Source organism: Hoplias malabaricus, chromosome 17 (assembly GCF_029633855.1).
Source record: "Hoplias malabaricus isolate fHopMal1 chromosome 17, fHopMal1.hap1, whole genome shotgun sequence".
In the NCBI taxonomy this organism is placed as follows: domain Eukaryota; kingdom Metazoa; phylum Chordata; class Actinopteri; order Characiformes; family Erythrinidae; genus Hoplias; species Hoplias malabaricus.
Genome location: NC_089816.1, coordinates 17,261,090 through 17,274,151, shown reverse-complemented (window position 1 = coordinate 17,274,151; position 13,062 = coordinate 17,261,090). Strand labels below are relative to the sequence as shown.

Below are 13,062 nucleotides of genomic sequence, written 5' to 3'. Positions count from 1 at the left end.
CATAACAAAAATCACCTCTATTATCGATATTAAAATAATTGTTTTATAGAAAGTTCACATTTGAGCATAACTATAACAACGAATAGTTTTACTCACGCAGGTACCTCCAAGTTTGTGACTTTCTATCACAGCAGATGTAGCACCAAGCTCGGCCGCCCTTCGTGCACCTGCTAATCCTCCGGATCCACCTCCAATCACCAGAAAATCGAAACGAGTGACAGAATTTACCGCCATGTTCCGATAAAGAACCAGGAAGGGGTTTGTCGACAAGCGAAATGTAAGAAAAGACGTCCGCACCCGAGTTAAATGTACCAAAATCTCCATAACCAGGAAGTCCACAACGCCGGATGTAGTGAGACTAATGGGTGGGACCAATGGCAGTTTTCTACAGTCATTGGGAGGAAAACAACATATGAAAGCTGGTGCTTAGTCATTGTAAATTGAAACCAAGGTCATGTGAATTCCCTGTAAAAGCGAATTGGAAATGTAAGCAATTCCGATGTTTCATATAACATTCCCATAATTGAAACCCTGGAAGCGCATATACATCTTAGCATATGTGCTAGCACATGTGTACCTCTGCTAGATATATCCCAGTTCGTCTGAAATGCGTATTTAATAGAATGCGTGTTTCCATCTGCAGTACTGGTGGATCGATGAATAGAAATATAGGAAAAAAGCAGCGAAGTGTAAATAAAATTACCACTTAATTACTGTACTTGCTAAAATGTTATATCCATGAAAATGTACACATGCTGCCACTGCCTGAACATAACTGCAATATTAATAGTTGAATTAGAAAGAAATGTACACAATTTTAATTCTGGCTACATTTCTGTTTTTGCCATGAAACTTATACAGGTATTATATTATATTTGTGTGTACAGAAAGAGAGTTATGATGGGGTACTTTTTAAGGCAGTCCACCTGCCTGAAAAGGCACCCCATCTTAATTCTGGCTACATTACTGTTATAACCATGAAACTTATACATCCATCCATCCATTATCTGTAACCGCTTATCCAATTTTAGGGTCGCGGGGGGTCCAGAGCCTACCTGGAATCATTGGGCGCAAGGCAGGAATACACCCTGGAGGGGACGCCAGTCCTTCACAGGGCAACACAGACACACACACATTCACTCACACCTACGGACACTTTTGAGTCGCCAATCCACCTGCAACGTGTGTTTTTGGACTGTGGGAGGAAACCGGAGCACCCGGAGGAAACCCACGCGGAGAAACTTATACAGGTATTTTATATTTATTCTATAGGTGTACTGACAAAAACAAACCTTATTTGTGTGTACAGAAAGAGAGTTACAGGGGGATGCTTTTTAAGGCAGTCCACCTGCCTGAAAAGGCACCCCCTCTTTATTCTGGCTACATTACTGTTATAACCATGAAACTTATACAGGTATTTTATATTGATTCTATAGGTGTACTGACAAAAACAAACCTTATTTGTGTGTACAGAAAGAGAGTTACAGGGGGATGCTCTTTAAGGCAGTCCATCTGCCTGAAAAGGCACCCCCTCTTAAAAATGCTGTGTGTTTTAAAGTAGAAAGAAATAAGCACTTGATTCAAATAAGATATTTTTTGAAAAATACAACCACACATTTATTTTATAATATAAAAACAATATATTATGAAAGAAAATATATTATATAAACTGCACATGCAAATAAACATTAGAATCTAGAAACAAGTTCAAGCAAACTTGTAGCATAATAATAGATTATTATGGCAATTATTTAATGACGATATATACATCCATCCATCCATTATCCACCGCTTATCCGGGTCCGGGTCGCGGGGGAAGCAGTCGGAGCAAAGGAACCCAGACCTCCCTCTCCCCAGCCACCGACTCTAGCTCCTCCGGGGGTATACCGAGGCGTTCCCAGGCCAGTCGAGACATATAGTCTCTCCAGCGTGTTCTTGGTCTGCCCCGGGGCCTCCGCCCCGTTGGACATGCCCGGAACACCTCTCCAGGAAGGCGTCCAGGAGGCATCCGAACCAGATGTCCGAACCACCTCAACTGGCTCCTCTCGACGTGGAGGAGCAGCGGCTCCACTCCGAGTCTCTCCCGGATGTCCGAGCTCCTAACCCTGTCTCTAAGGGAGAGTCCAGACATCCTGCGGAGAAAACTCATTTCAGCCGCTTGTACCCGCGATCTCGTTCTTTCGGTCACTACCCAAAGCTCGTGACCATAGGTGAGGGTTGGGACGTAGATTGAACGGTAAATCGAGAGCTTTGCTTTTTTGCTCAGCTCTCTCTTCACCACAACAGACCGGTACAGAGCCCGCATTACTGCTGATGCTGCACCGATCCGCCTGTCAATCTCACGCTCCATATTTCCCTCACTCGTGAACAAGACCCCGAGGTATTTAAACTCCTCCACTTGAGGCAGGATCTCACTTCCAACCTGGAGAGAGCACTCCACCCTTTTCCGGCTGAGTACCATGGACTCGGACTTGGAGGTGCTGATCCTCATCCCTACCGCTTCACACTCGGCTGCAAACTGGCCCAGCAAGAGCTGGAGGTCCCGGCTCGATGAAGCCAACAAGACCACATCATCTGCAAAAAGCAGACATGGAATCCTGAGACCACCAAACCGGACACCCTCCGCCACTTGGCTACGCCGAGAAATTCTGTCCATAAAAATTGTGAACAGAACCGGTGACAACGGGCAGCCCTGACGGAGTCCAACTCCGACTGGAAACCAGTCGGACTTACTGCCAGCCATACGAACCAGACTCCTGCTCTGTTTGTACAGGGACTGGATAGCTCGTAACAAAGAGCCCAGTACCCCATACTCCCTGAGCACCCCCCACAGAATACCCCGAGGGACACGGTCGAATGCCTTCTCCAGATCCACAAAACACATGTAGACTGGTTGAGCAAACTCCCATGCACCCTTCAGAATCCTAGCAAGGGTAAAGAGCTGGTCCTGTATTCCACGACCGGGGCGGAATCCGCATTGTTCCTCCTGGATCCGAGGTTCAACTATCAGTCGGACTCTCTTCTCCAGTACCCCCGCATAGACCTTACCGGGGAGGCTGAGGAGTGTGATCCCCCTATAGTTGGAACACACCCTCCGATCCCCCTTTTTAAAAAGGGGAACCACCACCCCAGTCTGCCAGTCCAGAGGCACTGCCCCTGATGTCCACGCGATATTGCAAAGATGTGTCAACCAGGACAGCCCCACAACATCCAGAGCCTTGAGGAACCCGGGGTGAGCCTCATCCACCTCCGGGGCCCTACCGCCAAGGAGTTTCCCTACCACCTTGGCCACTTCAGCCCCAGTGATAGACGAGCCCCCCCCGGGGTCCCCAAGCTCTGCTTCCTCTGCGGAAGACGTGCTGGTGGGATTGAGAAGATCCTCGAAGTATTCCTTCCACCGTCTGGTGACGTCCCCAGTCGAGGTCAACAGTTCCCCACCCCCACCATATACAGTGTTGGTGGAAAACTGCTTTCCCCTCCTGAGTCGCCTGACGGTTTGCCAGAAACTTCTCGGAGCCGACCGAAAGTCGTTTTCCATGTTCTCACCGAGCTCCTCCCACACCCGAGTTTTTGCCTCAGCGACTGCCGAGGCCGCAAGCCGCTTGGCTCCTCGGTACCTGTCGACTGCCTCCGGAGTCCCCTGAGCCAACCAGGCTCGATAGGACTCTTTCTTCAGCTTGACAGCCCCCCGCACTCGGTGGTGGACACCCCGATTGCCACCCCGACAGGCACCGACAACCTTGCAGCCACAGCTCCGTTCAGCCGCCTCAACAATGAAGGTCCGGAACATGGCCCACTCGGACTCAATGTCACCAGCCTCCCCCGGGATGCAGTCAAAGCTCTGCTGGATGTGGGAGTTGAAGATCTTTCTGACAGGTTCCTCTGCCAAACGTTCCCAGCAAACCCTCAGCACACGTTTGGGCCTGCCAGGTCTGTCCGGCATCCTCCCCCGCCATCTGATCCAACTCACCACAAGGTGGTGATCAGTTGACAGCTCAGCGCCTCTCTTCACCCGAGTGTCCAGAACATATGGCCGCAGGTCGGATGATACGACTATAAAGTCTATCATCGAAATGCGGCCTAGGGTGTCCTGATGCCAGGTGTACTTGTGGACACCCTTATGTTCGAACATGGTGTTCGTAATGGACAAACTGTGACGAGCACAGAAATCCAATAACTGAACACCACTCGGGTTCAGATTAGCGGGGCCGTTCCTCCAAATCACGCCCCTCCAGGTCTCACTGTCATTACCCACGTGAGCGTTGAAGTCCCCCAGCAGAACAATGGAGTCCCCAGAATGAGTGTTCTCCAGCACTCCCTCTAGGGTCCCCAAGAAGGCATGGTACTCTGAACTGCTGTTCGGTGCATAAGCACAAACAACAGTCAGAGCCCTTTCCCCAACCCGAAGGCGCAGGGAAATTACCCTCTCGTCCACTGGGGTAAACCCCAAAGTACAGGCGCTAAGCCGGGGGGCTATGAGTAAGCCCACACCTGCCTTACGCCTCTCACCCTGGGCAACTCCAGAGTGAAAGAGCATCCAGCCCCTCTCAAGGAGATTGGTTCCAGAGCCCATACTGTGTGTCGAGGTGAGCCCAACTATATCTAGCCGGTACCTCTCCACCTCGCGCACCAGCTCAGGCTCTTTTCCCACCAGAGAGGTTACGTTCCATGTTCCAAAAGCCAGTTTCAGTAACCGAGGATCAGAACGCCAGGGCCCCCGAACCCGACCGCCACCCGATCCACAATGCACCAGACCCGGATTACTACCTCTCCCACAGGTGGTGGGCCCATGGGAGAGTGGACCCATATATCTCCTTCAGGCTAAGCCCGGCCGGACCCCATGGGTAAAAGTCCGGCCACCAGGCGCTTGCCAAGGAGCCCCTCCCCCAGACCTGGCTCCAGGGTGAGGCCCCGGTAACCCTGCTCCGGGCAAGGGAGGCTGTGTCCGTGTTCTTGTCTTTTTCATCCGTGTCTTTGTGGATCACTCTTTGTCTGGCCCATCACCTAGGACCAATTTGCCTTGGGAGACCCTACCGGGGGGGGGCTATTGCCCCCGACAACATAGCTCCTAGGCTCACGCAGGCACGCAAACCCCTCCACCACATTAAGGTGGTGATCCAAGGAGGAGACGATATATACAAAAAAATATATACGATATATACAAAAAAATATATACGATATATACAAAAGCATGTTAATAAATAAAAAACAAATATTAAAACTATTAAAAACTATTATAACAATCAACAGTTGCAGTGTAGCCAGAATTGGACTGCCTTAATAAGCACCCCATCATAACTCTCTTTCTGTATACACAAATATGGTTTGTTTTTGTTAGTACACCTATAGGATCAATATAAAACACCTGTATAAGTTTCATGGTTATAACAGTAATGTAGCCAGAATTAAGAGGGGGTGCCTTTTCAGGCAGGTGGACTGCCTTAAAAAGCATCCCCCTATAACTCTCTTTCTGTACACTCAAATAAGGTTTGTTTTTGTCAGTACACCTATAGGATCAATATAAAATACCTGTATAAGTTTCATGGTTATAACAGTAATGTAGCCAGAATTAAAGAGGGGGTGCCTTTTCAGGCAGGTGGACTGCCTTAAAAAGCATCCCATCATAACTCTCTTTCTGTACACACAAATATGGTTTGTTTTTGTCAGTGCACCTATAGGATCAATATAAAATACCTGTATAAGTTTCATGGCAAAAACAGAAATGTAGCCAGAATTAAAATTGGGTACATTTCTTTCTAATTCAACTATTAATATTGCAGTTATGTTCAGGCAGTGGCAGCATGTGTACATTTTCATGGATATAACATTTTAGCAAGTACAGTAATTAAGTGGTAATTTTATTTACAATTCGCTGCTTTTTTCCTATATTCCTATTCATTTCCAGTGTTTAAATATTCCATAAAAATTGCGACAGGATATGTAGGAGTTTCATTGTGGTCAGAAAATGAACGTACACGTTTGTTTTAGAATAAGTCGAAGCTGACATCAGAAAAAGCAGTTTTGCATGTAGATTATATCATTTTATTATTTACAAGCGACCTTTTCTTTTTTACATCTCAACATCTAGAGTGTTTCTACTGGGGAAAAGGCGATTTATTTTTATTTTGACGGAAATGAACATGATATTTTGCCCGTTTTGTCATAAAACGCCGATTAACCTCCCTTAGGACTAAAGGGATGCCGGGGATGCATCTCGCGGCGGGGGTGCTGAATTCGGCACAACACCGTGTTTCAGACCTGTCATATTACGTCATATTTAAATGCTTAGACGCTTATGAGATGTATCCTAGATTATTTAATAGAGCGTTTATTCATCTGCAAAATATCTCGTAAAGTTTGGATACTTAAATGGCGTTCAGACGCTGTTTTCCAGACACATATGTAAATTATAGCTAAAATACAGTATCTGATACGCGTGTGTGTGTGTAAAATTTAGAAAACAATTATTGTAACATTCATTTACATTTAAATTTACGTTTTGTGTGCTTCAGTTAATGATATAAGCAGAGAGACATTAATTAAGACTAAATAGAATAAACAATGTCGAATAATTTAAAGTTAATAAATTAGAGTCTTTCTGTTGCCAATCAGAAGTTTATTGTTTAAGTTAAATAAATGAATAAATATGTTATTAGGCCAGAGGACCAAATATTTTTAGGAATTATAATAATGTAATAACTACTAATCTGTAGTGCTAAGTAAATTTGTTTATCTGAAATGTTTGTGGCATGGTGGCGCAGCACGTATTTTTCCAGGGGACACTGCGGTAAAGTTGGTTTCATATTCGACATTCGGAATTCCGCTTTTTTTTTCGCGTTGTTGGACCTAATGATGTTAAACCACCACAGAATAGTATAGATGTATATTATTCACATATTACAAGGCTTATTTTGGTGAAAAATTAAGTAATTTATTTTATAATGATTAAAATAACCATATAAATCTATTACTGTCACGTCGTTGGACCTAATGATGTCAAAACAGCTTACAAAAATAACAGTTATTTATGCTTCACACATTACAAGGCTTATTTTGCTGAAAAATTCAGTCTTTATATATTGTTTAAAATAACCATATAAATCTATTATTCTGTCATGTCATTGGACCTAATGATGTCAAACCAACTTACAAAAGTACAGATATTTATGCTTCACACATTACAAGGCTTATTTTAGTGAAAAATTCAGTAATTAATTTTATAATGATTAAAATAACCATATAAATCTATTAATCTCTCACATTATTGGGCCTAAATGGTGTCAAATCAACACAGAACAATATTTATTCTTTACACACTACAAGACTTATTTAATTTATAGATTATTTAATTTATAATGATGTTAATAGCCAAATTAATCTACAAATCCAAAAGAGTTGAGACATTGTGCAAAATATAAGTAAAAACAAAATGCAATGGTGTGCAAGACAACATTTTAAATATTGAAACTGAGAAGGTTTATTGCTCTTTGAAAAACATTTGCCCATTTTGAATTTGATTCCAGCAATACGTTCCAAAACGATTGGGACAGGGGCATGTTTACCACTGTGTTACACTACACTCTGTCAGTGTTTGAGAACTGAGGAGACCAGTTGCTGTAGTTTTGAAAATAAACTGTTTCTGATTATTGGTTGTTATAAGATTTCAGCTGCTCAACAGCTCATGGTCTCAGTTAGTGTTTTTCATTTGATAATGCACCAGATGATTTCAGTTGTTGTCACCATGCTGTTGTTACATGGAGAATGTTCATTGGCCTTGTCTTACTGATATAAGCAAGGCCTTTAGCCGATAAAGACGTTGTTTGTATGACAGCATGTTGCTCCAAAAGCTTTAAATATCGTTCAGCATTAACGGTGCCTCCAGAGATGTGCAAGTACCCAGATGTACACTACTGCCCCCTCATACCATCATGGATGCTGACATTTGAACTATGCACTTATATCAAGCTGGACGGTCCCTCTACTCTTTAGCCCAGAGGATGCATAATTTCACATTTTGATTTACATTTACATTTATGCATTTGGCAGACGCTTTTATCCAAAGCGACTTACAAAAGAGGATCTAACATTCGAACTACAGCACAAATTATACAAAATACCTTACATTAAGTGCAATATGCCAGGAAGTAAATGAGTGCATTAAAGAAAGACATTCAGTGCAAAAGATACTCTTGGAAGAGCTGGGTTTTCAATGATTTCTTGAATGCAGAGAGGGTTTCTGTTGCTCTGATAGTCCTTGGAAGCTCGTTCCACCAGCATGGTACCAGAGATGAGAATAGCCTCAACTGACCTGTACGGGGGGTTGGTCGTGTTAGTTGGCGCTCCTTTGAGGAACAGAGAGGGCGGGCGCTAACATATGGTTTTAAGAGTCTATTGAGGTAGATGGGAGCAGAACCAGTGAATACTCTGAAGGCCATCATTAGTGATTTAAATTTGATGTGAGCAGCTAAGGGTAGCCATTGCAGCTCAACTAATAGGGGCGTGACATGTGCTCTTTTTGGTTGGTTGAAGACCAGGCGTGCTGCAGCATTCTGGATCATCTGTAGCAGTCTCACAGCACAGGCCGGAAGACCTGTCAGGAGGGCGTTGCAATAGTCTAGACGGGAGATTACTAACATCTGGACCAGTAGCTGTGTTGTATGTTGAGTTAGATATGGCCTAATAGACCACAGGGCACTTTTCCACTTCACCTCAGTACATCTTAAATGAGCTAGGGCCCAGAGAATGCAGCACTCTTTCTGGATCTTTTTTTATATCTTTCTATTATATTTCTTTCTATTATATTTCTTCTTTGCATTTGTGAGTTCTAACTTGCAATAGAATAAATCATGTTCATAGACAGTGGATTTGTGAAGTGTTTCTGAGCCCATGCATTGATTTCAACTACAGAAACATGTCTGTTTTTAATTCAGTACCATCTGAGGCCCCAGAGACCACATCCAGTTAATACTGGATTTGGGCCTTGCATATAGAATAAATGAATGAATGAATGAATGAATCAATCAATTAATGAGGTGTATTGGCAATAGGCCAGTGACACTGGATTAAAAACAGACATTCTCCATGGGTTACAACAGCATGGCTTCTCAGTAAACGAGTCCAGGAGCTAAACTAGTCCAGACCTGTCACCAACTGAAATCATCTGGTGCATTATGAAATGAAAAACACTAACTGAGACCATGAGCTGTTGAGCAGCTGAAATCTTATAACAACCAAGAATCAGAAACAGTTTATTTTCAAAACTACAGCAACTGGTCTCCTCAGTTCTCAAACACTTACAGAGTGTGGTGTAACACACTGGTAAACATGCCCCTGTCCCAATCATTTTGGAACGTATTGCTGGAATCAAATTCAAAATGGGCAAATGCTTTTCAAAAAGCAATAAACTTTCTCAGTTTCAACATTTAAAATGTTGTCTTGCACACCATTGCATTTTGTTTTTACTTATATTTTGCACAATATCTCAACTGTTTTGGATTTGTAGATTAATTTGGCTATTAACATCATTATAAATTAAATAATCTATAAATGAAATAAGTCTTGTAGTGTGTAAAGAATAAATATTTTTCTGTGTTGGTTTGACACCATTAGGTCCAATAATGTCAGAGATTAATAGATTTATATGGTTATTTTAATCATTATACAATAAATGACAGAATATTTCACCAAAACAAACCTTGTAATGTGCAAAGAATGAATATCTGTACTTTTGTAAGTTGGTTTGACATCATTAGGTCCAATAAACTGAGAGATGAATATATTTATATGGTTATTTTAATCATTATAAAATTAATGACTGAATTTTTCACCAAAATAAGCCTTGTAATATGTGAATAATATATATCTAGACTATTCTGTGGTGGTTTAACATTATTAGGTCCAACAACGTGAAAGATTAATAGATTTATATGGTTATTTTAATCTTTATTAAATTAACGACTGAATTTTTCACCAAAATAAGCCTTGTAATGTGTGAAGCATAAATAAATGTATTTTTGTAAGCTGGTTTGACATCATTAGGTCCAACGACATGACAGATTAATAGATTTATATGGTTATTTTAATCTTTATAAAATTAACGACTGAATTTTTCACCAAAATAAGCCTTGTAATGTGTGAAGCGTAAATAACTGTATTTTTGTAAGCTGTTTTGACATCATTGCTCCAATGGCGTGACAGTAATAGATTTATAAGGTTATTTTAAACATTATAAAATTAATGACTGAATTTTTCACCAAAATAAGCATTGTAATATGTGAATAATATACATCTATACTATTCTGTGGTGGTTTAACATCATTAGGTCCAACGACGTGAAAGATTAATAGATTTATATGGTTATTTTAATCTTTATAAAATTAACGACTGAATTTTTCACCAAAATAAGCCTTGTAATGTGTGAAGCATAAATATCTGTACGTTTGTAAGTTGGTTTGACATCATTAGGTCCAACAACATGAGAGAATTATAGATGTATATGGTTACTTTAATCATTATAAAATAAATTACTTACTTTTTCACCAAAATAAGCCTTGTAATGTGTAAAGAATAAATATCTGTACTTTTCTATGTTTTTTTATATATCATTTGGTCCCATAACTTTTAATATTTATTTGGTTATTGAATTCATTAAAATAAAAAAATAATAAATGAATAAATAATAATAATAATAACACATTTTCACCAAAATTAACCTTAGTATGTAAGGAATAAAACTGTGTACATTTGCAAGTTGATGTGGCATCATTAGGTACAATAAGGAAAGAGATTAATATTTGGATACACATTAAACACTATACATTTATTCTAGTAATTGTGCGACGGTCCCTAACGCTGGAGCTGGGCGCAGGGGTAAAAACAGCGATAATCGGCTGCGTTTCTGGCTTAATCTCAGCAAGTACAGTTTAGTAAATAAAGGTAATGGATGTCATTTTTTGGTTTCCTTTGTTACATTAGGAATCTGCAACTGTACCAATGAATATACGTTTGGAAACTGGCGAAAAAAGCGGAATTCCGAATGTCGAATATGAAACCAACTTTACCGCAGTTCCAGGGACCTGGGTTGTGGGTTTAAGTCCCACTCTGGGTCACTGACTGTGAGGAGTTTGGTGTGTTCTCCCCGTGTCCAGTGGGTTTCCTCCGAGCGCTCCGGTTTCCTCCCACGGTCCAAAAAAACACGCTGGTAGGTGGATTGGCGACTAAAATGTGTCAATATGTAAGTGTATGTGTGTGCGTGTGTCTTGACTGCGGTCACGCCATCCGACACTAAATTTTCTTGGTCTCGCTATCAGACGCTAAAGAATCAGCTCTCTGAGGCTAAAAAAGTGACTTACACGTCTATAAATGGTGCAATATGATGCTGACAGCCCTTAAATACTTCACAGTGTTCTACGATGTGAAGCTAGACTGCTTATGTTGTCACTTTTGCCGCACACAGCACTACACTAAAGGAAGACGTTCTCTGTTAGAGGGCGACTGCTGCTATGGAAGGCCAACGAATTCAAAAGAGTTGATTTTTCATCGAGATTGTTGTCCACTGCTTTTGATATCTAACATATTGTATATTTTCTGTATTTTATTACTGTTATATTTCTGTTTGCGTACTGAATAGTTTTTAAATGCTTTAAAAATTGCGGATTTAAAGAAAATAGTTTTTCAAATTGTAAATGTTTGTCCTTTTCCATCTTTTAAAATCTATTCACCTTGGATTTGGTCCCAAAACCCACATCCCATACATCAATAAATATCATAAAATGGCTGTAGTAGTTTTCAAGTCCCTCATTTTCTACCTATTTTATCATTTTCTAGCCATTAATTTCTATTCAATTTATTTTTTAATTTCACTTTGGACTTTGTCATTATGTCGATATCATATATTACAGTAGCCATTTTAAATGGCTGTATTTTTAAAAAGATCCATAATTCCTGAAAACAACCACCACCATTTCTCTCCATGTTTTTTGTAATAAAACATATTTGTAGTTTTCCTATACATCTTATCATTGTGGGATTTAATTATTATATTATAGTGTGTTGGCTATGCTGACCTTGTTGAAAAATTCTGTTCAAAGTGGAGTTGACAGTAAAAATGTCTGATGGTAAGTGTAAATGCTAGAGTCATATTCTTGAATAGCATGGTGCTAATTTCATATGAAAATAATGTAACATTTTAAAATAATAATAGTAATAATAATAATACATTTTATTTGTAATGCACTTTACATTTCAAATAATCTACATACACTTTACATTTCATTTTAAAATTACAGCCATTTAAAGTAGCTACTGTAATGTATGATATTGACGTAATGACATGTTTTCATGGATCAGTATAAATTGGGTCATGATAACACTTAGTAAAAGAGCTGGATATACCTGGATGTGTATGTGCAATTTGTCTAAATCCAATCCAAGGAATTCAATATCATGTAAGACACTACATACCCCAGCCATCACTTCTTAAGTCTCTTCCAATCAGTCTGGTATACCACTCCAGTTGCTCACACGTCCAGCTACTTTCCTAGGTCAGCCATCGTCCTAAACACTGCACCATAAAACAGAGTGTCAATGTGAGTTTGGCATTCATCCTTAACCTTACAAGCAGTTCTTAAGTAGAGATGTCCTTTCCAAACTCAGATGGTCCATTTTTTTCTCCAAAATCCATGTGTGGGGCAGTTAGTATTGAGAATAAAAAAGGTAAATGTCTCTGAATCTGGTAGCCCTTTCACTACACATTAAATAGTATGGTAGTCTAGCAATCATTCTAATGAATAATGCATTATACCAGCTGTAACCAAACAGGTATATCTGCTGCAGGCTTTATCTTGGACCCAAATCTCAAACACTGTGTGTGTTAAAACGGCTTGCCATAGTACACATTTTAGTACATATTTTACATCTGGACATGTAATATGTAGTGGTGATTTTTCAAAGATCAAGGCACCAAATAAATCCAATAAAATATTTTATTAGGAAACACAGGCTAAATCAACAACATCCGACAAACAAAGCCCAAAAGGATTACCATTAACACCTGGCCTGACA

General features: G+C 40.6%; 1 protein-coding gene across 7 annotated transcripts in view; it reads right to left on the bottom strand.

The window, feature by feature from the left end:
- Positions 1-334, bottom strand: part of gsr (glutathione reductase) — a 113,144-nt gene extending 112,810 nt beyond the window's left edge. For 5 of the 7 annotated variants that reach the window (XM_066650107.1, XM_066650108.1, XM_066650110.1 and 2 more), the window contains exon 1: positions 97-334. In XM_066650107.1, coding sequence (XP_066506204.1) covers positions 97-324 — 228 coding nt within the window. In that variant the 5' untranslated portion in view covers positions 325-334. The remainder of the gene's footprint in view (positions 1-96) is intronic. The other 2 variants (XM_066650113.1, XM_066650111.1) reach the window with 2 other exon arrangements.
- Between the last annotated feature and the right edge of the window lie 12,728 nt (positions 335-13,062).